This window comes from Oryzias latipes, chromosome 15 (genome assembly GCF_002234675.1).
Source record: "Oryzias latipes chromosome 15, ASM223467v1".
NCBI classification, from domain to species: Eukaryota; Metazoa; Chordata; class Actinopteri; order Beloniformes; family Adrianichthyidae; genus Oryzias; species Oryzias latipes.
In genome coordinates, this window is record NC_019873.2 from 11,053,570 (window position 1) to 11,081,505 (window position 27,936).

The following is a 27,936-nucleotide window of genomic DNA, read 5'->3' on the forward strand; positions in this document are numbered from 1 at the left end:
GCCCAACAAAGAATGTCTTCAGATTTATTAAAAGTCCCCATTTGCATCACTTATCATCAGTACTTGTGTGGTATCCTGGCAAAATATAATAAGAGCGTTTTTGACCTTCAGTTTTTTAAGATTATACTGGTGAAAACTTTTTTTTAAACACTTCTAGCATTTGAATTTATTCCCATTTTGTACAGTAACTGAAAACTTGCAGCAGTGTGTTTCTTAAGTCATGATGCAGTTTTTCAATGTTTCTAATAAAATGCTTATTATTTCTGATACTTGATCAAACAACATCACTCCAGACTTTTCAGAATGATTTTATCAAGTCAGCAACAAAAGACAAAAGAAATTCAATCAGATTTGACATTTTATTGTTAAACACCATTCACAGCTATGTTAGCAATAGCAATGCTATAACTTAGCATATTTACAGCCATCTTAAACTTTACTGTGTTGATTTAGCTTTTTTTTTCTGTTTTTTTAGCATTTTGCTGTTTAGCACTAATTTTTACTAAGACTTAATTACGTAACTTAACATGAGTGGTTTTAGCCTACCCTTGTCAGCTGTGCTAGCTTTTCAATGATTTGTAGGTGTGTAACAATTAATCAATGAACCAATGGATCGATTTCTATTCCAAAGATCCAACCAGATTGATTTGTCTGAAGCAGAATCGAATCGACCTAAACCAAAAAAATAAAAAATAACAAATCGCTTCAAAGTGAGATAAATCAATCATCGAATCGAAATTGGAAAATACCATTTGGATTGAGGTGCAGTGAGTTTATTTAACTGCAAGGTAAAAATGGCCAACTGCATCACAGCGGACAACACACACGATGACAGCAAAAACTGATCAACCCCCCCCCCCCCCCCCCCCCCCCCCTTAAGGTTGCCCTACTGCCCCCCCCCCCCCCCCCCCCTCTCTCTGGCATCTCTCTCTCTTCTTCCCTCCTTTCCTTTTCCGTCCGGTCCAAGAACAAAAATCTTCAAATACGATTAAAATGAATAAAGTTTGGCCTCGATTACAAAAGGGGTTTATTCAGACATACCTCTGGTTTGTCAAAATAATTCATAACTCCTGTTGTTAAAATAAAATATGTCCAACACAAGAGGCCTTCAGCTCTCATCTGTTTGCCCTGCTGTTGGACAGGACAAGTTAAAACAATAAATAAAAAATAAATATATAAATAACTGATCAATCCATCATAAAGTGTGAAAACATTTTGAATTTAGCAAAGACGTGTGACCAGACAGTGTGCTAGAATGTTCTAATAATGTTTTATTTTGATGTGGAAAAACAACACTGGCTGAACTTTGAGCAACTAAAATGTGAATGGATTTGACTTTAATTCTTGTCTGTTTGTAAGAATGTTTATTTTACACTTTATTATCTTTCAAGAAATTTGGAAAACTGCACCTGAACTATTCAGTAACCGCTATTTATCTCTGAGTCACACTGGTTGAAGTTTTCAATATAGAAGAATCAGATCGTTCAAAATGAACCAATATCCACTATTAATCTTCGGAACGGCGACCAGAAATTTTGCTATGAATCAAATCATTGTTAGAAACAAATTGTTATACTTAAAGTGATTTTTTTTCTTAATCTTTAGAACAGTTACATTTGTTCAGAACCAAATGATTAAGCTATTGTTTGAGATGTACTACCTTATCCAGGCCAACATTTTTAAGCTACATTTTAAATAATAGAACCTTTTTTCATTGTTTTAATTTATTAGCTGTTATGTTGATCAGCATTTGATTTTACCCTTTTATTTTTCGGAAAGCCTTTTTCCTTTGAATGTGGGTAACCCTCGTGCTATCTTAGATGACCCCACCCTTCCATTGACGTGTTCTCCCTACCATGACAAAGGTGGATAAAGGTGGAAAGATTTCATGTAATCCATGGACACCAGTGAAGATCACAAATCATTGAGGAAAAAAGGTTCAGAGCACTGTCTAGTGGGTCTACATTACCCAACTCCCAATGTTAAAGTGCCTAGGACAACCATAACCATGTATATGTTTATATTATGTATTTGCATTTCTTTGGAGTTTTAAGTATTTTTCTCTTTTTTAAAAACTGTTTTGGCCTAAAACGTAAGTAAAATTGATCAATTATTTAAGTTAAAAAAGAAATCTGATTTTTCCCTTAAACTGTTTTTGGCATTAATTTCATTCAAGATTTTAAATTAGCATTATTTAGCTTTTAAGTTAGCATGATCAATTTCCAGTTAGCATTATTTAGCTTCTAAAGTTTTAACACAGCTTAGCTTAATTAGTATTTACCGATTCATTTTTATTCATTCAGTTTTTCTGTTTTGTTTAGTATTTTTCAGCTTTATTCCTGATGTTACATCATTCTTTCTGCTAATCAAGCTAATTTAATTTAAAATGTATTTAAAAAAATGTTAGCATTTCCTTAGCATGTTGTCTTTTTTCACCTAAAGTACCCATTAGTCAAAACATGTATCAAAACTCAGTAAAAGGTGTGGGGCCAGCAGATAGACCAGCATGCAGTGCAGCAGAGCGATGCAGTGCTAAATCAGATATTAGGAATAGATCCCATTCCTTCATAATAAAAGTCTTACCTGGATTTCGGTTGATATTTGCAATTTAGCTCATGTCGTTTTTTTTATGCAATACAGATTATATATGTGGAAATGCAGTGGGAATTCTGAATCCACTTTTTTACTCAAACAGTTCCCAAAACGCTAATAAATGGGTATTAAACTGATAAACAACCTTTACTCTCCACTCTGATAGTTACAAATTCAAAGACAAATGCAAGTAGTGCAGGGGGCATGCAGAATTGTTGGTAAGAATAATGCTGAAACGCTGAAAGAAAACAGCAGACTTGGCTGTAGGATCATTGCAGAGTCCAGCTCCATCAATTACTCTCTTTTATAGTTTGGAGAGGTTTTTTTTTTTATTTAACTGCCTTAAGGTTTCCAAAGGCTACAAACTTGTGCTTCAGTTTATTTTTACTAAGAAATTTGAAGGAAATGAAAGAAATTCATGAGGCTGGAACATCTGCAGTTTCATAAAGGTTAACTTTTCACAAGATCGTCTGACTAGACATGTAAAATAAAAGGGGAATTTAAGCACTGTGCTTTCAGGTAACTCGTTTGAGGTTCGGGGAAACTTTTTAGAATGATGTGAAATTATTGTAAGTTTTTGTGTTAATTTTTCAACCCTACAATACTTTGGAGGAATTCCCCTTTAATTTGAAAAAGTCGGCATTCATCAGGCAGCAGGCAGGCAGCCGTCTCATCACTAAGTGAATTACAGGAGGAGGAAAGCAGGGGAAGGTTGTTGTTTTTTTTGTTTTCTGTTCTGCATGCTATTATTCAGTCAGACATTCCCACGGGATTCAGGACTGGGCTGAGAGGACATTACTGTCTGTACCTCCTGTACATCAGAGAACACTTTCTGAAGAGTCTCCCATTTGTTAGACCCTTACTAGAGCAAAGGAGGGACAAAAGAGGAGAAAAGGAGAGTAAAACAGGAGGAGTTAAGCAGAGGAGTTCCCTGTTAAAACACGTGCAGCGTTGACGCTCCTGGAGGAACGAGATTCGGAGGGAAGATGAGGAAAAAGCGGCCCATTTCAGCTCAGTTTTCTCATTTTTACAATGATACACCAGAGATAAGCACTTTTGACACAGACTTAGTGTTTACCCACAATAAAAGGTTCAATTACACCAACTGTTTTGCAAAGAGGGCCAGACATTGTGAGGAGAAAACGTGAGGGCCATCCATGTGGCCTGCATCCTTAAAAGAACATTAAATGCAAATTATGTATTCAATTCGATTTTTTTTTGGAATGGGATACTTTTCAAAGAACAGAAATAAATGTAACATATTTCAACCTAAATTATTGTGAATTTCTCACTTGAAGACCAGGTTGTTGCCACAGGTTAGCAACGGCCTTCAACACAATTTAGGAAACTTTATGGCGAGAACCTGTGGGTAGCAATTCGATAGCGGCCACATTTGGCCCATAGGCCAGACTATGGAGACAAAATACGACAGTGGACTTTTTTTTTTTTTGCTTCTTGTTGATTAAAACACCAAAATACCAGCTAGTTTTTGTGTTATCAGAGCCACGAGGACAGTCCAGGGCTTTGTTTTTATTTTTATAGAGATCAATTCAAAAAACCTAACAGGTGAAGAGGGAGATATGCATTTTTAGGATCAAAAGTTTTTTTTATTTTGGTGTAATCATAATTAAAAGACCACTGAGAACACTTTATAATTAGATCATAAGATGATCGGAGTGGGACTTTGACTGCCTCCAGTTTAACAACATTTAAGTATTAAAGCTTGTTTTTTTAAACCTGCCATTACAGTATGAAACCATCAATCATAAACCTAAATAGCCTTAAGGTGTCCCGAGTCTAACAAGTGGCAAGGCAAGGCAAGTTTATTTGTATAGCACAATTCGTACACAAAGTAATTCAAGGTGCTTCACAAAACAGAAAAATGCATTAAGTGTAAAACATAAAATCTTTCATGCCACCCTGGTTGACTAAAGCTCGTGTTGATGCAGCCCACTCCACCACAGCACAGATTAAGTCTCCTTTAGTCTTTGTTTCAAGCTTCCTCTCATTGCTAATATCTAGCTGCCTGGGTACCTCGGTTGGTAAGGTGGGAAGCTACCACACAGGAAACCAGGGTACTGGGGGCAATTACCATATCAATGGCAAGCAATAAAGCGTTAAGGGTCTTGGTCTCCAGAGCGCGGTTCGGCTGCAAGGGATGACTCAAATGCGGAGAAGAATTTTCCTTCCCTTTAATTTTTAATAAAATAAAAAAATATTAAACTCAGCGTGACATTCCTCACAGCTCTCCGCGCTGCGCCTGATCTTTACGACCGCTGGTGTTTACAAGGCTGCTTAAACCCAAATTACCAGCCTTTTACCGCCGCACCTAATGGTCGAGAGTCAGTAAACCACCAACAAACAGAAAACAAACAAAACAAACAGGGTTGTAAAAGTGTAATTATGCTTTAACAGGAGTAAATTGGACGTGGTGGCAACTGAAGTGTCTAAGAAAGGAAAACACAATTTAAAAAAGCTTTTCAAAAGCGCGCCTAATTAAACAGCATTTGTTTGTACGAGTGTGTAAAGGTTCTTTTGTTGTTTTTTCCCCACATGTGTGGCTGTTTGCACCCCAGAGAAGCTGCTGCCTCAACATCAGGGCCCCAAATGCTGCTCTATAAAACTATACTGGCATAATTAAACTCACAAATCTCTTTGTCTTCTTCCCCCTCTCCCTGAACCCCAACCACCCCCGAAATCCTTTTAAGTCTGCCTCCCCTAGACTTGATAAGTTGTATAAATAGAATCCCAATGGAAAAAGTGCGTCACGTTTCTTTAAAGGCCCGGGATCGCGCGCCAACACCCGTCCAGCCTTCAGCCTGAGACTCCAGGGAAGAAGAGGAGGAGGAGGAAGAGGAGGACAAAGGTGTACAAATTTTGGCAAACAGTCGTCAGGCATGGAGAGAAGGAACACGGCGTACAAAAAATGTATGAGAAACTTCATAATTTATTCATCTTAGAAAACTGTTAAAAAAAACAACAAATAAATTTAGACACTTTTTGTTTACCCCAATGTTCTTATAGTCACAGAGAGTAAAAACGATCCGTAAAAGAAACCGTTTTGCTTCTCAAAACTGTGAAGTTTATCAAAAGTGACAAATTTATAACATGGAACATTGTGTAAACAATCATTACACAATGAGGTGACAACTATGACAAAACCCACAAATTTTTGTGTTTTTTTTCAGGAAAAAATATCAGTATGTGTTTTTTTCTCTATCAATAAAAAACACTTAATAAAATAAAAACTTTACTTGTACATTTACCAAACTTTCTTTAGCTTGCTTTATAAATAAAACGTTTATGCGTAACATTAGAGATTTATTGGCAGCGGCTTCACTGCCAAAGTACAGTATTTCTTTGAGGTAAAATGTTTACTTTATGGATGTTTACGGTTATTGTAACTTTTTCTCTTATGTCTTAGTCACAACTGCCCTTACAGGTGGATACGGGGCGTCTATGGATGAAAAATGGTCAAACCTGTTTGCAGGTGGCCTGCACCAAATATTAAAATCGTAGACCACTTGGAGAGCCCGTAGAGTAAAAATGTTCATGCACTTTATGTATTGCCACAGGCATGCTGCGGGCGACAGGACGTTGTGAACACTTAAGACACACTAAGGGTAATAAGTTAGGGGGATGTATGTGGGTACGCAGATTTTTTTTTTAAATTTTATGCGCACAATGCAGGAAACCCATTAGTCCTGTTCACGTGAAATGTGTGCACTCCTTGCACGACCTTTGCTTGCAGCCTGGCTGTTAGCAGAGAGGAAATGATCAGCGTTTAGTTTCTGTGTGTCCTACAGGCATCTTACAAACCACGCGCAAATCTTGTGCGTGCAGTATTGTGCGCGGTCAGTAAGGAGCCAGTGTGCACACCTCACAAACGGCATGAGTGCTGCCACCAGCATCACCTGTATGTTATAAGTGCGTGTGACTCATTATATCATTAAACATTTCACGATACATTTACCACACGGACGACAGTCCTACGTTCCACTTTTATGAGATGGTCACACAAGCCTCATGGCAACCGCAAGGCACACTTGTGCTGTTTTTAAGGGCCCCTCTTAGGGCCCGAACATCCCAAAAACCAGCATTTGACTAAGGCTTAGTCTGTGTATGGCCCTCCACTGGGCTGAACAACCCAAAAACCTGGAGCACCCGTATGAGTCAACTCCTTTATGGGCGTAAGTCATTCATTAATGTAAGCTACAATAAAGTAGTTTAAAACAACTCTTGAAGTATTTTAAAAAGAGACTTTAAAAATCCAAAATTTGAACATGTTTTACAGTGTAATCCTGCTTTCAAATCGTTTAAAAATGTAAAGTTACTTTTCTTTGTGGTGTTTATCGTAAATGGCTTCTCATGCTTTTGATCATTTTTAGAACCCTCATTTATTTTGTTTATTGTTGATCCGTGTGGACGTTTGCTCTTAAATCGAAGGATTTCTGAAACTGTAGGCTAGCTGTCGTGGCGTCCTGGAAGAATTAGCATTTGTTCTTCCAAGACGACACAAATCAATGGGAGTCCTTCGATTTCCAGGCTCATTATTGCTCTGACGCTCACCGATAAACTGAAAAATGAGCCAATTAACCTTTGACTTTATGCCTTTCAAACCGTCCTTTCAAGTTTTTTTTACAGTCTTCTGTTTTCTTCAAACCTTCTGAATTCAACAACTGAAAACATTTTCCAGCGAATGGAACCAACAAACTGCATCCTGCTAAGCCTTTCAAGGATGTTGGGGTTTTTTCCTGAGTGCATCTTATTCTAAAATCACGTATGAAATCACATCAGCAGACATGTGTAATGACATAAAGCAGAGCACGGCAGACAGAGTCGTACAAACCTGTAGGTGGGCTCGCCCTGTTCTTTCCTTCATGGGTTAGTGGGATAAAGAGACAAAGGAGAGAAACCAGCTTTTAGGATGATTACAAACAGCAGTACATGGGGATTCTTCAGAGTTAAAGAAGAACGCAGGAAGAACTTCAGTTGGGTTGTTTGAAAGCACATGCAGGCTCCAGCCATGCAAAGCAAGAAGTCGTCCGGTTTGCAAGCATTACCTTTGGGAACCAACTGCTGTCACAAGAGAATTCTGTTTATGGAGGACGCCTTTAATTCTGGTAAATCCCTTTCAACATCAAAGACATTTGTGTTTCAGATTAAATATGATCTGGTTTCATGTTACAGCAATATTCGGCCCAAATACCTGTGACTTTCACATTTAACGTCACATGACCAAAGTTTTAAAAAAATCCCGTTATCAGATTTTTTTGGTCACATCTCTATCTATCTACAATCCATTCACCAATCTGTCCGTCTGTCCATCCATCCATCCATCCATCCATCAATCTACCCACAAGAGTTTGCATCCATCCATCCATCCACCCACAAGTCTTTCCATTCATCCTTCCATCCATCAACTCATCCATCCGTCCTTCCATCCATCCATCTACCCCTAAGTCTTTGCATCCATCCATTCGTCCATCCATCCATCTACCCACAAGAGTTTGCATCCATCCATCCATCCATCCACCCACAAGTCTTTCCATTCATCCTTCCATCCATCCACCCATCCATCCATCTACTCACAAGTCTTTCCATCCATCCATCCGTTCATCCATCCATCTACCCACAAGAGTTTACATCCATCCATCCATCCATCAACCCACAAGTCTTTCCATCCATCCACCCATCCATTCATCTACCCACAAGTCTTTCCATCCATCCATCCGCCCGTCCGTTCATCCATCCATCCATCCATCCATCCATCCATCCATCCATCCACCCACAAGTCTTTACATCCATCCATCTACCCACAAGTCTTTACATCCATCCATCCGTCCGTCCGCCCATCCATCCATCCATCCATCCATCCATCCATCCATCCATCCATCCATCCATCCATCCATCCATCCATTCATCCATCCATCCATCCATCCATCCATCCATCCATCCATCCATCCATCCATCCATCCATCCATTCATCCATCCATGATTTGTCCATCCCAGGCGTCAACAGCTGATCGTGTAAACAATGCACCAGCAGATAGATTAAGACCCAGAAGTGGTGGGAAACAGCCTAAAAGGAGTAGCAAGTGCCACTCTACTCATTAGATTTTTAAATTAGGTTCTATCAAAATTGGTTGATATTAAGAGGATAATGAAACAAAAACAACTAAGCTAACTCAGAGCTAAAGTAAGCTAACTGGCAGCCAACCGTGGCTGCCTTAAATAGATAAAAAAAGAAATAAGTAAATGTCAGTAGGATCCGAATACCCAACTACCTTTCTTTAAAAAAAATCTCTTTCTTTAACTATCATTACAGTGAGCTGACAGTTAGCCTACTTTAGCTCAGAGTTAGCTTTCTGGATTTTGTTATTTCCCATCCATTTTCTTAACCCACAATATCTCCCTGTGGAGCCTGTCCGTGCCACTGTTGGGCAGAAGTGGGGTACACCTGCTGCTGTTGGGCAGCCGGTAGAGCAGTGGCGGCAGGAAAGCGGGGTTCCCTCCACCGCCTGCTGGGGTTTTTCTTATTTTGTTACATCATTCTCTTACTATCCTTTTTATTTGATGAACTTGGACTTTTTTACACCTAATAAGAAGGATCACTGCTGCTCTTTCTTCACACCACTTCCAGGTCTTCTTTGTGCAAATCTATTTTCTTCTTAAATACAGCTAAAATGTGCAGAAAATATTGGTTTGTGATCAGAAACATAAAAAGGTTCTGAATGGAAATAACCAACAGCCTTTATTGTGACAGTTTGTCTTCAGCACAGGTGCTGCTTAGGTGTGTGGAAGGCGGAGTTGAAGGCGAGGCATGCGACGCGAATCAAACCCAAAAGAGAATGTCGTTTTAGTGTGGACACAACAGAAGACGACAAGACAATGAGGTGATGAACAGCAGAGACAACAGAAGGCCGGAGGAGGAAGAGGAGTGGCTAACAGCAGGAAGTCTGGAAGTTGTTACCTACTTGGCGGGGCTGCAGGTATGCAGCGCCTTCAAATGAGGCTTCCAGGTTGCGATGGAAACCGAGTTCTCATCAGCAGCGTAACTACGCCAGACACACTACGTGCAAAAGTCCAGGGGATAAACAAACAAACAAACAGACAAAGCAGTTAATAAAGAATGCAAGGGGGAGGGGGGCAGGGGGATTAAGTTGGACAGAAACAGGATGTTGAGACGGGGGAGAAAAGAAACACCCGATTCGGTTTTTTGGTTGTTTTTGAGCGAGGGGCGGGGTGGGGGGGGGGGGGGGTGTTGGCTGCGCTGCAGTTGGGGGATTGACAGAAGATGAAGGTGGGGAAGAGGCGGGGGGCGGGTTGCTTGGTGATGGTGGTGCAGGTGGAGGGAGATACATGCCTGAGGGGGGGGAGGGCGCTGTAGTAGTGGTACCAGGTGGCTCGGAGGTAAGGACGAGCACCGTCGGTGGAGTACAGACGCCAAGCTGCCTGGGGGGGTGAGGGGTGGGGAGGGGGGCAGACACACAACAGCAACAGCACAAACAGGTGAGGATGTGTGTAGCATATGACCAACAACACTGGGGGCTTGTAACCACTGGCAACCAGAAACAGGACTAAATAATCGGAATCTTCACCAATGTTTTAATTTAATTAGATAAAATATAAAAATTGACTTCTCCAGTAAATAAAATAAATAAACTTATCAACGCCCCCCCCCCCCCCCAACACCCCTTCCACCCACCATTCTGTCTCCTGACAGTAACATGACATTATGTTATCTTTATCACTTCCTGTCCCAGCTTTTATTTTGACCGCAGGAATTCCTGTTTCACTACTCTCTACATATTATATTATAAATATAAACATATCAAATATATTTCACTTATTTGATATGTTTAGAATTGTTTGGACTTATCTTAGACCACATGTAAGGAGTTTGGCTTACCTGACTTTTTAGACTTCACCTACCCTGCACTGGACTGAAACTTTGGTTGCCATGGCAATGTTTGGATGAAAAGAAAACACATGCTCAATCAGATGATTGCAAATGTTCTGGGGGTTATTATTGTTGTGTGATCCAGACACAGACTGGTTAGAGTTGGAAGCTATAATTCATGCATGGCTTAAAAATACACCTGTGCAAAGTTCTCATGAGCACAGGTGAAGCCCCTCCCACTCTGAACACATCAGGTCATGACAAGCTGTCATGTTACTTAATTCATCAACTCCAGATGTGAAAAATGTTAGTTGCTATGGACCAACACTGTTCTGCTGAGAACAGCTGACGCTTCAGGAAACCCAGCAAGCGGGCTACAGGAGTCACTGCTGGACAGGAGGCGATTATTCAAACTGCTGACAACTTTATTTGTTCTGTTTGTGTTTGCATGACAGCTGAAAATGCAACACTTGGTGGTCAAACAGCACCTATTATTTTTTTTTGCTGATGCACCCATAAACTTTTGCATTTGTTGGAGTCCATCTACTGTTTATGACACCTTCATGCTCTCAGTTTCTGTCCTGAAACAGCTGAACGCAGAACCAATTCCTCATGTCTGAAAGCAAACCTCTTAATAAGTTCTTAAAGTCCCACCCCGATCATCTTTTAAACTATTGCAGAAGTTTCCTCAGTGGTCTTTGAATTATCATCATCTCGTTTTTTTGTGTCATTTTCTAGGAAATGGTTTCTGTAGAAAAGCCGTAGTTTATTAGAAATTCACCTCTGAGTTGTGGGCAGGACTGGTGGCGCACATGTAAGCCCACCCTCACTTCCTGTTATCTATCTGTTCACCCTCTCTGCCCCTGGCTTACAGCCCCTCGCACTCCTAACCTAACATTAGCGGTGCAACGAGGGTGAGTCTTTAAGAAAGAAGGTTTCCTAGACATGACCAGCTGCTAAGACCTAATCACATGCTAACTACCTGCAGACACAGATGCACAGTGGACTTAAAGCAGTGAGGGTGGTGGTGGTGGTGGGGGGGGGGGGGGTGAAATGAAGGAGTACACTGAGGGATACAATGAAAATGCTTTGCACATATTCAAAACATTGATGCTGCCTCCAAGGTTCCTTTAACCTGTTGGGGAAAATGTTAACAGTTGGCAGAAAACAGTCAAACAGAAGGAGGATGAAAAAAAGACCAAACATGTCCAAATGCATCATCCTGGAACCAGAGGAGCTCATTTATTAAAAAAAAAAAAAAGCTCACAAAAAGAGGGAAAACAAGAAATTTTTGAATAGGTTTGAGCTTTTTTTCTACAAAGATAACCCAACCTCAACGTGTTTACATCGTAAACACATCTTCCAGATGCAATCAAAGTCATTCAACACCCGATTCTGGCTTCAGAATGCTGATATAATATAATGGTGAAACGCACAAAAGTAGGGAGTAAACTCACACGTCGAGATGAAAGGCATCTCTCAAAACAGAGCGGGACAGCTCTGCATGAAGAAGAACTCAGTTTTTTTCCACAAAGGGGACGAAATAAAAAGACCTAAGGAGGAGAAACGTGTGACATGCTCCAAAAAACAATAGCAGCAAAATACGAATGCTGTTTAGGTGAACTTTCCTCTCGCAGTCTTTCGACTTCCGTAACTCCAACTGTTTACGCAATTAACGTGATTCCAGCGGATTCTGAAGCTGTGCACTGTTATGCAACTCTTTATGTTAGTAATGTGTTGTATGTTGACGTAAAGTCTTAAGCCTTCTTTTTCCAACAACTGATTCACTCTGATCGTGTAAACGCGGCTATTTGTTTTAAGGAACTCCATCTCAAATAACGAGCGCATACACACCCCTTCTAAACATCTGAAAATCTGGTAAATGTGACAAACATAATCAACCATAGGGTTTGGATTACTTTGATTGCATCTACAACAGCCTGACTCGAGGAAAGGAAGGTTTTCTGATTATTTCCACGCTCTAATCCTTGAACTCAGGATTTTCAAACCCTCACTTGAATCTCTCACTAAAGGGGTATTTACCTTTTCCGAAATAAAAATCTAATAAATTGGTTCAGATGGAAGAAAGTCAATCTGAATGTTGACCCATGTTTGAGGAAAAAAAGTACAAATTTTACAAAAAGAGAATCTGTTTAAAAACATTTTTTTATACCTTTTTCATTTATTTAGGATTAAATAAGATAAACTATGTGAAAAAGTATTTGCCCCCATGGCTTACCACCATGAAATAAAATAAAAAAACATTTTATATCAACTTCACTTTGCGAAATAAATTCACAAAAATTCAGAGTGGATTATTACTGAATCATGAAATCGCTCCAACACTGTCAAGATCTCAAGAAGAAACTGTTCGTTCGGCATCTTCTTTAAAAAGTAAGGAGGTATTTCTGCAGCTTTGGGACTCCAGAGAACCGCAGAGAGAACCATCATCCACTCATGGAGAAAACTGTAAACGGAGGAGAACCTCTTCAAAGGGGATAACTAATTGTCCAAAAACACTAGGAGGATTCATCCAGAATGTCATTAAAGAAATAGAAGAAGATGGAAAGATGTGCAGATCTCACTTGACCCAGTGAAGGTCAGAGTTCAGGATTCAATAGTCAAAAAGAGACCAAACTGATTTCATATCAGAATTGGAGAAGACAGACACTGCTGATTAAAAAAACACACAAAGAAATATCTGGATTATCCCCAAAACCTTTGGATGAAAATCGGATGAGACAGGAGAAGAACCTTCTGGAAGTTGTGTGTCCACAAACATCTGGACTCGAACAAATAGACTTGTGGAGTCAGACATGGAGGTGGGAGTGTGATGGTGTGGGGCTGGCACAAATAACCCTGAAGATGAATGTCCTCCGTTACACTCCGATTTAAGAGCATTTATTTAAGTTGTGCAGCAGAACAACAACAGGAGACCCAACTTTGAATGGAGCACCACGAAAGCTCTAAAGAGTTCTGGTCTGTGCTGAAAACCCTGAAAATCCAAGCGATTCTTCAGAGAAGATCCAACTAAGGTCATGAGAAAAACTCTCACTTTTTATTATAGAAGGGGGCAAATACTTTTTTCCAATTCTGTGTTTGTAACAACTTAAGCTAAATAAAATGTTTAAATAAAACATCTCCCTGTATGTTGATTCAGGAAATGAGAAACGGTTCAGATTTGATCCTAGATCACCATTAGAAGGCTTTTTAACTTCTGCCTGTAGACGTTTACAAACGGATTTGTGGTCATGGACGCTCCCCATGGCGGGTTTCTACGGTTCATTAGAATGACACGTAGCCGGGCCTGTCTGTGACGGTGAGCGACGGCTTAGAGGAGTGTGTGCCCCGTCACCATGGAAACCCATAAATTCTGTCCGAGTGTTTTGGCATTGGACATTGACAGGAAGTAACCACCAGTCTAACATAGGTGCCATAGAGGAGACCAGTGACCCCTCCCCTAATGCTCCTATGAACCCGCAAATCAAGCAACTTTGCTTTGAGGTTTGATCAGAAGCTGAGAGTCTGAGCAGAAGTGACGTTTAACCCTTGTGCTATCTTATGCGGTCTAGATGACTCCACCCTGACATTGACGTGTTCTCCCTACCATGACAAAGGTGGATGAAGGTGAAGAGGATTTAATGTAATCCATGGACACCAGTGAGGTTCACAAATCATTGGAGAAAAAAGGTTCAGTGCACTGTCTAGTGGGGTCCAGATGATCCCACTCCCAATGTTAAAGTGCCTCGGACAGCACAAGGGATAAACACAACGCTCCCCTGCAGATCCTCCTGCTGCATGACAGATGTCAGGAAACGATTCATCCGTACCTGGATGAGGCTGGCGGCCGGGTTCCTTCGCTTCTCGAAGTGTTTCTGCCGATGCTGCTCCTGCACCTTCAGGGCAAAACCCGACCCCAGGATTCCCTGAGTGCAGGACAGAGAAACCTGAGCACCATCATCTGCTGACAAACTTACCAGCATGTGCGGGCGCATCACTTACAGCCGGCAGGGCGAAGAAGGAAATCCCTAGAAGAGCAAAGCCGGCGGATAACAAGCGTCCTGTCCAGGTCTGCGGCGTCTTATCGCCGTAGCCAATGGTTGTGAGGGTGATCTGAGAGATGATAGTCAGACAACTTATTCTGAGAGCTTTATGTGACGGTTTAGGCAGGAAAAGTATTATTTCTATCAATAAAAGCTATACTGATCCAATCAGGAAGGTTCCAAAACATGCTGACGGCCAGATGCTTACTTGATAAAGTGGCGCCTTTGTGGGCTTTTGGTTTATTAAATGTAGAATCTCAATAAAGGAGCAGCTAAGACCCTCAGTTTAAAACTCCAATAATGACTAATTTCATGTGACAAACTCGTCCTCTTATCTGAACATTGTGGTGTTCACGAGAACATTTTTCAGTGGGTGGAGTAACCATATGCACCATTGATTGAAGTCAATGGGATTTTGGCTTCATGGAGCCAGCAGGTACGTCCTGTTTGGAACGCCAGGGGGAGGAGTCATTTAGTCCAGTTCTCTTGTTCAGTCAATGATCTACACCTAATCTACAGTGAGTGCCACTTCTTGAAGTGAAAACCTTACAGTTGGTCAGAATTTTGGAAATTCATAAACTGTACTGATGATGTCACAGTCACACAGGAAGAACTTCACTTCATTTTAAATTTGATACCAAACTTTGAGACTTCACAATACGTTTCTCTGATGTGAAACACTTTGACTGGTTTAGATTATGATTTTGGACTAGAACCACCACCCATCCCAGCTGCAGCACCAGACCTGGATCGGACTGGACCAGAGTGGGCACTGACAGGACCAGAGACCTGCTGCTTCTTAAGCATATGTGGAGGTCTAAAGTGGACTTTGGTCCAAATTACTTCCTTTACGTTCTAAGGTCTAGAAGAATGTGAACCGCCACCTTAACGTGGTGGGGGAGTTTGAGAGCTCGGGTGATCCCAGGAGCTAAGCTGTCTGGGGCTTAAGCCCCTGGTAGGGTCTCCCATGGCAGACAGGTCCTGGGTGACGAGCCAGACAAAGAGCGGTTCATAACCCCCTTATGATAAGTAATAACAAGGACCCGATTACGTCGCCCGGATTGGCGTCACCGGGGCCCCGCTCTGGAGCCAGGCCCAGGGTCGGGGCTCGCAGGCGAGCGCCTGGTGGCCGGGGCTCTTCCCACAGGCCCCGGTCGGGCACAGCCCGAAGGAGCGACGTGGGACCACTCTCCCATGGGCCCACCACCCGTAGGAGACCTCAAAAGGGGCCGGTGCAATGTGGTTTGGGTGGCAGTCGAGGGCGGGTGCCTCGGCGGCCCAAACCCCGATCATGGAACCTGGCTTTTGGGACATGGAATGTCACCTCTCTGGGAGGGAAGGAGCCTGAGCTGGTGCGAGAGGTTGAGAGATACCGTCTAGATATAGTCGGGCTCACCTCCACACATGGCCTGGGCTCTGAAACTCAGTCCTTAGAGAGGGGTTGGACTCTCTACCACTCTGGAGTTGCCCGAGGTCCCACTGACACGCCTTCTTTTGAAGAAGCGGAGAGTGAGGACATTGGGGTGGGGCTGTCTATTACCCCGGCTGAAGTCACTGAGGTAGTCAACGAGCTCCTCGGTGGCAAGGCCCCGGGGGTGGATGAAGTCCGCCCTGAGCACCTCAAGTCTCTGGATGCTGTGGGAGTGTCTTGGCTGACACGTCTCTGCAGCATCGCGTGGCGGTCGGGAACCGTACCACTGGACTGGCAGACAGGGGTGGTGGTTCCCCTCTTTAAGAAGGGGGACCGGAGGGTGTGTTCCAACCATAGGGGAGTTACACTCCTCAGCCTCCCTGGGAAAGTCTATGCCAGGGTACTGGAGAGGAGAGTCCGTCCGATAGTCGAACCTCGGATTCAGGAACAACAGTGCGGTTTCCGTCCTGGTCGTGGAACAGTGGACCAGCTCTACACCCTATCTAGGGTGCTGGAGGGATTGTGGGAGTTCGCTCATCCAGTCCATATGTGTTTTGTGGATTTGGAGAAGGCGTTCGACCGCGTCCCCCGTGGCATCCTGTGGGGGGTGCTCTGGGAGTATGGGGTCTGGGGAGCCTTACTGAGGGCTGTCCGGTCTCTGTATGACCGGAGTAGGAGCTTGGTTCGCATAGCCGGCAGTAAGTCAGACCTGTTCCCGGTCCACGTTGGACTCCGGCAGGGCTGCCCTTTATCACCGGTTCTGTTCATTGTTTTTATGGACAGAATTTCTAGGCGCAGCCAGGGGCCGGAAGGGATCTGGTTTGGGGACCACAGGATTTCCTCTCTGCTTTTTGCAGATGATGTTGTCCTGTTGGCTTCATCGAACCGGGACCTCCAGCGTGCATTGGGGCGGTTTGTGGCCGAGTGTGAAGCGGCTGGGATGAGGGTCAGCACCGCTAAATCTGAGGCCATGGTCCTTGACCGGAGAAAGGTAGTTTGCCATCTCTCTTATCTTAATGGATTTTCAGTTGTATTTGTTCATTTTCCTGTTTAATCACAACACATTTTGAAAACTTAACACGAAAACACGAATGTATTTATTCTGAGAATGTACCGTACCAAAAACCAAACACTTGTTATTTCAAAATCTCTGTAACATCCAGTCTGTAAATTAATCTTTCCACATAGTTTAATGTAACATAAATAAAGTGTTAATTATGCAGAAATAATACATAAAGAGGCCCTTCAGTAATGTTAGTTAATGTATTGTAATGGTATATTATTAAGCATGTACATTACTTGCATATTAAATAAAGAAAAAAACAGCTTTTATGCATTATTGAGCATATAGTTAAATGCATTAGTTTGCAGTTAACTAATGTTTATAAACATATTATCAATAAAATAACCTTTTTATCAAAACTGCAATTGTATAGAAACACATACATAACGTTAAATAATTAAAAATACTTATCCTTAGTAATAAATTAAGTATTTAGTAATTAATTTAGTTAGTTAGTTAATTAAGTTAGTTAGTTAGTTAGTTAACTACTTACTTTTATACTTGATTATATACTTAGTAATGGTAAGTAATGCAAAACAGAAATAATATTTTATTGTTATTTTATGCTCTTCATGTACCGGTAAATAGTGCCTAATAATGCATTAACTATCATTAATAAAGGGACCCTTATTGAAAAACCACAACAGAAACAGTAGATTTCTACAAATCCTGAAATTGAATTTGTATTGTGGAGATCACTCCAAGTTCCCTCCAACAACTTGGAAATTATATGTGGATGAAACTCTTAAGATAGAAACCCGCATTTGCATCTGACTTTTATTCCCACAAGCCTCCCAGGCCAGCTTCACCTGGCAGCAGAAGGAAATTGGATTTATTGATCGAGCCTCTTGTTGTTTGTGTCTTGGCTTCTTTCACTTTTTCAAAGGGAGGATGTTGAGAAGGAACAACGCAGCTCGGCCAGTGAGCACGACTCCGAAAACCCTTTGTGGGGTTTTTCCAGCTGAAACTCTAAATCTGTCATTACCCTCAGACAGGAGCAGCAGGACTCCAATCACGCTGATATCCTTCACTTTGCCTGCGGTGTTGGGTGCGCAGAAAGAGTGTTTGTATTTTTACCGTCTCACAAAGTGCACATAAGTCTATTTTTGACAAACAAAGAGTCTGAGGTGCTCACCGTTCCCCACCACAGAGCATCGGCGTAGGTGTCAAAGTCCTTGTTGAACTCTTTCTCCACCAAATACACCAAAAAGGAGGAGAAGATCAGCACCAGGAAGCCGATGTACCAAGCAGTCACCAGCTCCTGTGGGGAGGACACCAGTGTTCTTTATCAGGAAACCGACAATTCAAAAAGACTGTTCGCCACAGGAGATAAGGAGTTGTAGTAAGTCATCTTTTCCTGGTAGGAGATTCCAGGTGTGGTCAGGAACCATCAACGGATCTGAAGCAGCTTCTGACTGACGACACTGTTGTTGAGTTTCCATGTTCAGAAAAGGACGATCTGATCTGATTCTGGTCTAAATAACTGCTCCATTTCTTAAACGGTCAGCAGATTTGTTTGTTCTTTTTCCCAATCCCCCAGTGTTCACATTCTTTCAGCTATCGTATCTCTTCACCCGTTTATACTCAATTACCGTAATTTCAGCAGATTCTGAAATGGAGAAAAGCAGCCGTGCGCTGATTTGCAACACTTTACAGGACAAATGTGTTGCAGCTCAGAGTAAAGTTGATATGAAAATCCGCCTTCTTTATCTCAGAATTAGCTCATTCATGTCGGCGTAAATGATTAAAGACTCACACCGGTTCAAGGAACCACTTCAAATAAAAGTCTATTTACACACGTGTAATTTTGGCCTTCCGTGGTTCAAGACTCTTGCGTCCACTTGGAAAACGCAAGTTTCTACAACTTCTTTTGAGCCCTTCGTTCAAAAGATGCGGCCATTAAACACATGTTGAAAGTATTTTTTTTTTTTATGTCCAACAAAAGAGGCCCTCAACTCTCATCTGTTTGCCCAGCTGTTGGACAGGACAAGTTTAAAAAGAAAATAAAAAAACACATGTTGAAAGTTAAACCAGGTTGTACTTTGACCAATCAAGGAACTTAAATTTGGTGGTGACATTTGGATGGCGTCTCTTTTAATCACTGATGTGCAAACCATGTGAAAATCGATCATGGAAAAATTAACAATTGCAGTTTGTGCCCGGACGGAAATACGTGACACACAGTCTTTCATTTATTGAAATAGAGCTGTGAAAGAAAAAGCTTGGAATAAGATTTGTTCATCTTCAAGCTCATCTTCCAACATGCGCTAGTATTTAATAGAAAATGTAAAAGAAGCCCCTCCCTGCTTGTCCATGTGAACACCATGGGCTAAAAAAGAAAGAAGCATCACGGTTTGTCAAAAAGTGAGGCGTCCCCAGTGACATCTCTGATGTTAAAGAGTTACAGAACTCATCAAATGAGTTCCCATTTTTCAATGGGAGAACCTTAAAGTGTTAAAGGGAGGACCCCAGCTGTCACTGTCGAAAGGAGTGTTGCATAATCAACTTTGGAGATTTTGAGAATCAAATTTTAAGCGACAAGACCAGATTTGAATCTGGGTTTCTCATCTGATGACTTCCTTTTTCAAACCTTAAAAAAAGCAGAGAATAAATCAGTGATATGACACAGCTCTACTGCAGGATGGACGTTTCTCTTAGATGTCTTCAGATTCTTGCTTTTGCCTCTTTTTTGGGTTTATTACTAATGTCTAAGTGGGGATGTTGAGCTGCGCTCCCTGGTAGGAAGGCCTAGCAGCCCCCCAAGGGTCCCTGACATGTTTTCATACAGCGACTAATGTCTACCTACATTTGCTCCTTATTTGTGCAAGAAAACGCTGATTCGGGTTCTTTCTGCTCGCAGGATCATTTGTTATTCTCTGAGCCTTTGGCTTGAACTGAACTGGGCAACAGTCTGTGTGTCATATTTGAAAAATGTTGCAGAGAAACAAGAACTACTGGGTTCATTGATGTGGCTCTAGTTCGAAAATGAGAACTCTTGGGGCTAAACACAACATTGACTCTGACACTTGTGTTGTTCCTGAATTGTGTTGGTTTCGTGTTGTGTTACGTTTTCTTTTTACTAAATCCGTCTTGACCAGAACTGCAGAGGAAAGGAGGTCCTTCTGTACCGGGAGGATTTTCTTAACTTAAAGCTATTTCATCTAAGGATCTAAAATGAAAAAAATTATTTTGTTCTAGTTTAGACTGTTGACTGTTTATGACTGTTCCATCTTTCACTTTTATTTTGAAAGGTTCTGAAAAACAACAATCCCACGTTCAAAGTCACTCAAATCACTTTTTTTCCGGTTCTGATGCTTGGTTTGAATTGCAGCAGATTGTCTTGACCATGGCTCTGTCAGAATTCCCACACAAATTCCTAACTACTAAAAAATGATAAAGTGCAGGACTTTCTTTACTTTTTAAAAGACCACGTCACAAATTTTTATGAGCGTTTTGCAACAATGATTTATGAGTCCAATGTCTTCTGAAGATAAAAACATTGATGCTTTATAAAAGAAAATGAAAACACATTTTTATGGCAAAAATTGTTAGTACGCAATGCATTGTGGTCTATTCTCACCGATCTAGTGAGCAGCGATGCACACTGGTTTTTCGCAGAGACTTCTGGGAAATCTCTAGGACACTCGAGTTTTGAATTGTAGATTCAGACAGCACTAGAAAATGGCGAACGCACTATACAGTGGGTAGTGAAGGCATTCGGACACAACGTACATCTACATGCATTCAGCAGCTGCCACGTGATTGGCTGATTAGAAATTTGCATTAACGAGCAGTTAGACAGGTGTGTCTAATAAAGTGGCCAATGAGTGTAGATTACAGCTTCAAAATAACCTGCACAAAACTGCAGGTAAAGTTCTTTCAGTTCTTTATGAAAGTTCTATGAAAATGTCATTTAGTTTTTTTATAATCTTCAACAGCCTGAGATTCTTTTATATTTCTTTATTAATTTATTGTTAGAACATTTTTGAGTGAAACGAATTCCATATTGGCCTGGGTTTTGTTCTTGAGTTCTCTGAAATTGTTATTATTTTTGTGAACATTGTCGTTTTAGGAGGGCATTAATGTGTAAAAAGGAACAGTTTTGAACAAAAAAACTTGCAGGATAAACCGTAAAATTGATAAATCTGACCCAGCATTGCTTTTGCGATTGGCAAAAGCTTGTAGACAGAAATTTAATGATGGATGAAGGATTCGATGATGGATTTTCTCACCAACTTTAAAGGTTTCTATTTAAAAAAATAGGTCGGTCAGTCAATGTGAGGGAGGCACTGAAGTGTTGGGGTAATTAATTCCAATCAGATGGGTGACTACCAGACAGAGATCTAGTATGTTCAGGGCAGAGACTGATATGTGGGATCACACAAACTCTCTATGAGAAACCATGAGAACTAAAGTGGGAGTTGTGAGTGAGATGGAGGAAAAAGTGAGTACTCATTCAGTGACTCTGGTTTCTGATAATGCAACACACTGGATCCATTGTTGGCTCATCATTTGCTCCTAGAGTCTCCTGACATGCAGAGCTGCTAGGAAACCAATGGTGTTGACACTCCTGCAGGCGGCCATTAGAATGGAGATGCCAGCAATTAGCAGGTTTTGAACTAAAACAGCTTTATTAAAGACCCCCTCTTCATCTTTTGATCTATTGTGAAGGGATTTTCCGTGGTCTTATTATCATGATTCTGCTGTTTTTAGATAAAATATAAAATCCTGTGTCATTTTTAGTTACTGCAGAGCAGCAGGAGTTTGTTAGAAGTCCCCGTCTGAGTTGTGGGTAGGACCATTGGTGTGGAGCAACCCCCACTCCCCGTTGCTGAGAGCTCTCTGGCTACGTTCACACTGCAGTGCTTAAAACTTAATTCCGATTTTTTGAAAAACTCCAATTTTTTTGCAAGGCCATTCACATTTCCACTTAAATGCGAACTTTTGTGATCTCCTGTGTGACCGTGAAATGACCCAGGAGTGACCCGCATGCGCAGAAAAGTACAACTACAATCTTCTCATTTTAAGAAGACAATGGAGCCATCGTCTGTATCCACTGTTGTGGAATGGGGATGTGTATGTGCTGGGGCTGCACATGTTTGTGTGTGTAAAAGAGAGGAGAGAGCGCGTGCAGCGAGGTAGAGAATGAGGGCGCATTCATGTTGTGTGTTAAGGAGGAAGGAGAACAGTAATAAAAGAAGGTTGCCCCCAGAATAAATGCTATGGACTCTTTATTAACCCGTTCTGGAGAATCTAAGGGTCCGAACGGGGAAGTGAACCCCGAAGGAGGATCCGCCTTGCGCTTCTGACCACGGTCGGAAAGGGAGAAAAAAAAAGTAATCACGGGAAATGTTCAATACCACGCTCGGCCATTTCGCTGGAAATTTAAAAAAAAAACGCCCGGTTGTGATGAGAGCCCTTGAGTTTGGCCTGAATAGAGCTGTCACCCCAAATATTAATCAAATCGGTGACCTCGCTTCCCTTCTACTGACTGGTCTCAGCAGCATCGTCCGCCATTGTTAAAGTTTATGTCCTCTTTCCCGCCTACTTAAACGCAGAATGGTGACGTTTGTAGCGTATGAATTACGTACGGGTCGGATACATGCGGCCTGGCTGTTCAGACGGAGGTTGCATTTGAAAAGATCGGATACGTATCAGATTCAGGACCACATACCCAAGTGGCCTGGGTCGCATTTGAAAAGATCGGATCTGTGTCGTTCAGACTGTCATGAAAAGATCAGATACAGGTCGTATAGGGGCAAAAAAAAAATCGGAATTGGGTCGTTTCAGCCTGCAGTGTGAACGTAGCCTCGGTTTACTCTCTCCCTCTATCTTACAGCCCCTCACAACCCCAACCTAATATTGGCGGTGCAACAAAATGGCAAGCAATTTTGAAGCCATCCAACCGCACAGTTTTGATTCGGATTCCAGCTCGAACGAGGAAAACAAAAACGTACATGGATCTATTTGTCTGCAAGCGGATACATCGCAATGGGGCGGAGCAGGGAGCTTGTGGCCCGCCCAACTTGTTTTTTACGTAACAAATATGATCCATTTCAAACAGCCTTTTGTCGTCTGCTCCTGATTCACAGCAATCGAAATTGAAAAAAATAAAAAATACTCGGAAATGCATTTTCAGGCTTAATTTTCTGGTGATGTCCTCCATCATCAGAAAAATGTTATGAAAACATGTTTTCATTTTCAAGTATTTTATTAAATATAGTAAACAAATAAAGTTTATTGTGGGAAAATATCCCTTCATCAGTTTTTAGTTTATTAATGGAAACAGAAAGAAAAAATTTGAATCTTTTACTGCTTAATAAAAGTTTAAAGAGAAAAAAAAAGATTTGTATCCGTTTTAGCATCTAAACCACAGGGGCCCAGTCTTTGGTCGATCATGGATACAACCGTCCAGATTTAGGGTGGAGACTCTACTGCAATGTCACTGAGTATTAATAATAATTATAATAATACATTTGATTTAAAAGCGCCTTTCAAAACACCCATGGACACTGTACAGATTCGAAAGTAAAACACAATTAAATCAAAACATTTTAAAAACAATAAATAAGTTGAAATCATTAATAAAATCAGATAGCAGAAGATGAAAAATTATGTTTTACTGAGCAGTTTACTGAACTATAGCATCCCAACAACTTTCCAAAAACTATTCTGAAAGGTTTAAACTTCTTAAATGTTTTAATCAGGGTTTTAGTTAAACTGCAACTTAAACATCAGCTAGTAGTGTAAAAACAAGTAACTTTAACAGAAACTCTTTATTATGACTCTGACCTTTAATTTTGTGTATACTTAACATTGTTTCTAGGTTTAAAACGTTCAGACTGTCCTGCTGCTGATTTCAGTTCAGTTTGACCTTTCCTTCAGCTTTTCTACTGCCCTACGTTTCTATTACTATTACTTTAACTTTCAACACTTATTTACTTTTTGTTAGTTAAATTTATTATTTTTGCAGAGGCCTTAACATTCTTCTATTATTTTTTTGTTGTTTCAGATAAACTGTCAAAAACATTTTTTTATTTATCAGTAAACACAGAAACTAGTATCTAAAAAAAACAAAAACTTGATCATTTGTTTGGAGGAAATGAAAATATTTTGACACAAAAAATAACATTTTTGCCATCCTTCATTAAAGAACCAAATTAAAAAAACTCAGAGGAAGTGTGTGGGGGGGGTATGTTCATTAAAAAAAACGACAGCTCCCCCTCACCTTCTCAGACTGACGGAAAGCAGACTTCTTACCTTACTGTGGGCATAAACCACAGACCCCAGCAGCTTCCAGGTGCCCCCCCTGCGGTCCATCCGCACCATGCGCAGGATCTGAAGGAAGCGGAGGCTGCGCAGCGCTGAGGTGGCAAACACGTTACCTTGGCTACCGGCTGAAACCACAGCAACCGAGGTGATGAGGACAATGATATCTGGGGAGTAAAGGAGTGAAAATTAAATGTCATTGGCTCCACAGTGACAGGAACTCTGGTTGACTTTTTGTTGTTTTGTGCAATAAAGCAAAAAAAGTCACATCTTTGAAAAACGGTTTTGTTCAGTCCAGCAGTAACGCATGAGTATGGAAACCCCCACCCCCCACCCACCTACCAATGACACAGAAGGGCTTCCTGGCAAAGCGGAGGCGTCCCTGCCAACCTCGATAGCGGCAGCAGCAGCCAGCGCTCCATATCCTGAAGATGTACTCCAGGCCAAAAACCACGATCATCACAAACTCCTGCATGGTACACACACAACCACATGGTTCAACACAGACGAACACTTTGCCCCTACCAGGACAAACAAAGGTGTAAATAATCATGAGCTGCTCCTGGTCTCAAGCTTTTGTTAGTTTAACTTGGAGCCAAAGTCACTGATTACACTCTATATACACTGACCAAAAATATAAACGCAACACCTTTGTTATTGCTCCCATTTTTTATGGTATGAACTCAAAGATGTGAAACATTTTCCACATACACAAAATAACCAGTTCTCTGAAATATTGTTCACAAATCTGTCTAAATCTGTGATAGTGAGCACTTCTCCTTTGCCAAGACAATCCATCCCACCTCGCAGGTGTGCCATATCAAGATGCTGATTAGACAGCATGATTATTGCACAGGTGTGCCTTAGACTGACCACAAGAAAAGGCCACTCTGAAATCTGCAGTTTTGTTTTATTGGGGGGGTCAGGGGACTTAGACAACCAGTCAGTATCTGGTGTGACCACCATTTGCCTCATAAAAATATGACTTAGGGGCTACATTGGAAAAATATGAATTGGCTGTTGTTTTTGTTAGTTTTTTTAAATTGCTCTTTTTAAAAAGAAATGTTGCTATAATCCTTAAAAGTGGATGCAAGTTGTCTGCAGGTGAAAAGTGGGCAAACCTGAACCAGAGGCAGATGACCCTCACAAAATATCAAGATTGTAGTGAGTCCGTAGAGGGAAAATGTTTATGTTCATATTTTTCTACGCTCATCTGCAGGCGATAGGTCGTAGCGAACACATGTAAGGGTTTGTATGGATGGTCATAAGGAAAATTTGACGCCCCCTTGCCCCAAATCATACATACTACAGACCCCATACGACAGTAAATACGCATTGCTAAGGAAGGTAAAAATTTGACTTTGACATAGAGACTTGAAAATTGATATTTATCAGAACTTAGTAAATAAATACATGAATGGTTGCTGTGTATCACTTTTAATCAAAGTTTGACTTGACTAGAACTATTTTTAAAAAAAATAATAAATTCTTACGAACATAAAAAGGTTGTAGTTTTTTTTTACTGGCTTTACAAAGATTTGTTTTAGCCTCCCGATTAAGATGTAAAGTTTCTAGGTAGACTTCATATCAATGTTCTTCATGCCTTAAAGAAAAAAAAACCCAAAGGATCAATCATGTCACAGTTTAGTTCCCATGGTGCTTGGTGACATTTTAACCCTTCATCGTCAAAGGTTAACCTTTAATCGACTTTTCACTGTGAGGAACCTTCACAGATTGGATCAAGCGTCCCAAAGTATGACCTTATTAAAAACGAATTAGAGATTGCTCAGCTGTTGGGCAGGACAAGTTAAAAACAAACAAACGAATTAGAGATAAAGTTGTCAAACCTAAAGCCCACATACAAAAATTCTTTTACTGAAACTTATTAGTGGAACTTTGAAAAATATTTAACCAGATTTTCTAATCTCAAAGATTCAGTGTTTGAATCTGTGATATATTTGAATGGCCTCACAACGTCACAGTACTCCAGATGGTTTGCTCCACTTCATCCTGCAGCTTTTGCGAATACGCTGCTTCCCATTTTAAGCTCTTCTCGTACCAGAAAAGTCAAGCTTTCTGTAGCTCACATAAAAACGTCCAAGATACAATTTAGTCAAAATTCCTTTAGTGGGATAATTTCAATGTAAACCCTAAGTCACATGCACCGACACGGGCATATGTGTAGGTTTTTGGGTTGGTCATTGAAGGGAGCGGCCGCAGCTTCAAGGGAGTGCAGATGTGTCTTGCAGTTCACTTGAGGCTCCTGCGGCTACTTTAAGAGACCTCATGAAAATGGAACGCACCATTGTCGTGTGTGTGGTAAGTATTTGTAGATACAATGAGAGTTACATATCATAAAGTTCAGGACCAAATGGATTGTAGTTTTACAACTTTTTACAAGTTTTCAATCTTGTAGAAGTACAACTAATAGAGGTATTTACAACAACACGTTTGTTTCTTTGGATTGTGTGATAGGAAAGCTTTCTTGAACTTTGCTACAGCCCAAACGAGTGAACCTTGGTTCATCTGAAGACGATGGTCTTTGTTCTCTTCAGTGTGAGTACAGATGGATTTTTCCACCAAGGAGTGAAAGTAAAAGCATGTAAATGAGGTGAATGATGAGCTTGAAATAAAAAAGAGCCCACAGTGTGAGTCTGAAGGAGCCCAGGAGACAGAAAAGTAGGAAAATGTCTTGACAGTAAATTTAGTGAAGAAAAGAAGCTGCTGGAAGTGAGTGATTTTTCCAGGCCGTTTGGTCCGCTGCAGTCTTTGGTTCTCCCGAGAGGGTGATAAGTGTGTCATTTTTCAACAATCCCTGCCCATTTGAACAAAGCTTATGCTCTTCTTGTGAAAACAGCCGTGGTGCTTTCACACTTCGCCTGTTTTGTCACGACCAGAGTCTGTGTTTTGTCTGAGGAGAAGACTAAGCTCCTCTCAACTTTACTTTAAGCCATCTCTGAAACTTGTGGGTTAATGGGTGCATTTAGACTGGACACATTTGGTTTGCTTAAAGTGAAACAGAGTACATGTCCCCCGAGACTCTGGAACAAATTTTCATTGGGAATACACCCAATCTCTCTGACCCATCTTTCGAGGTGGTCTCAGTTCATTTCCAATCGGACTGAGCTCAGAATTCCCTTTAAAATAATCCCATAACACCACAACAATGAGACAATTAACTCGATAAACATTTCTTCTCACCGTTTTCCCAATAATCTATATGTCATAACTATTTATCAGTGAACTTTCTTATCTGTATTCTTGCACGCCTCCACAATTGTTGTTCCTGGCTTTGGTACAGACGTTTAAAATTTGTGAGCCTAATAAAAAGTTTGAATAAGTGAACTATCCCGGCAAGGATTGCAAAGCGCAGGACTTCCATAGTTCCTTTCTCTAGTTGATTTGCCCCGCCCTCGTAATTCCTGACCAATGAGCGAAGAGATCGTTAGTCGTCTGTTTTGGTAGAAAAGATTTTGCTTGCCTAGAAATTTTAGTCAGTTGTATTTCTGAAAATGTTCATGTGTGTACATTTTTTAATCTATTTTAGGATAATTTGGGAAAAATCCTCCAGGAATTATGAGTCCTTTGTCCGTAGGAAAGAAGAAAAAAGATTTATAATTTTTAAGTGTTTTTTTAATACTTTTTCTTCTTCAGT

General features: G+C 41.0%; 1 protein-coding gene across 2 annotated transcripts in view; it reads right to left on the minus strand.

Moving 5' to 3' along the window:
* The window catches only part of LOC101161745 (potassium voltage-gated channel subfamily KQT member 5), a 123,583-nt gene that overhangs the window by 14,475 nt on the left and 81,172 nt on the right, over nt 1-27,936 (minus strand). The window contains exons 3-9 of one of the 2 annotated variants that reach the window (XM_023963282.1): nt 24,624-24,750; nt 24,273-24,448; nt 18,148-18,273; nt 14,498-14,608; nt 14,326-14,421; nt 9,570-9,664; nt 7,442-7,468 (exon numbers count right to left, since the gene is read on the minus strand). In XM_023963282.1, coding sequence (XP_023819050.1) covers nt 7,442-7,468; nt 9,570-9,664; nt 14,326-14,421; nt 14,498-14,608; nt 18,148-18,273; nt 24,273-24,448; nt 24,624-24,750 — 758 coding nt within the window. The remainder of the gene's footprint in view (nt 1-7,441; nt 7,469-9,569; nt 9,665-14,325; nt 14,422-14,497; nt 14,609-18,147; nt 18,274-24,272; nt 24,449-24,623; nt 24,751-27,936) is intronic. The other variant, XM_023963283.1, reaches the window with a different exon arrangement.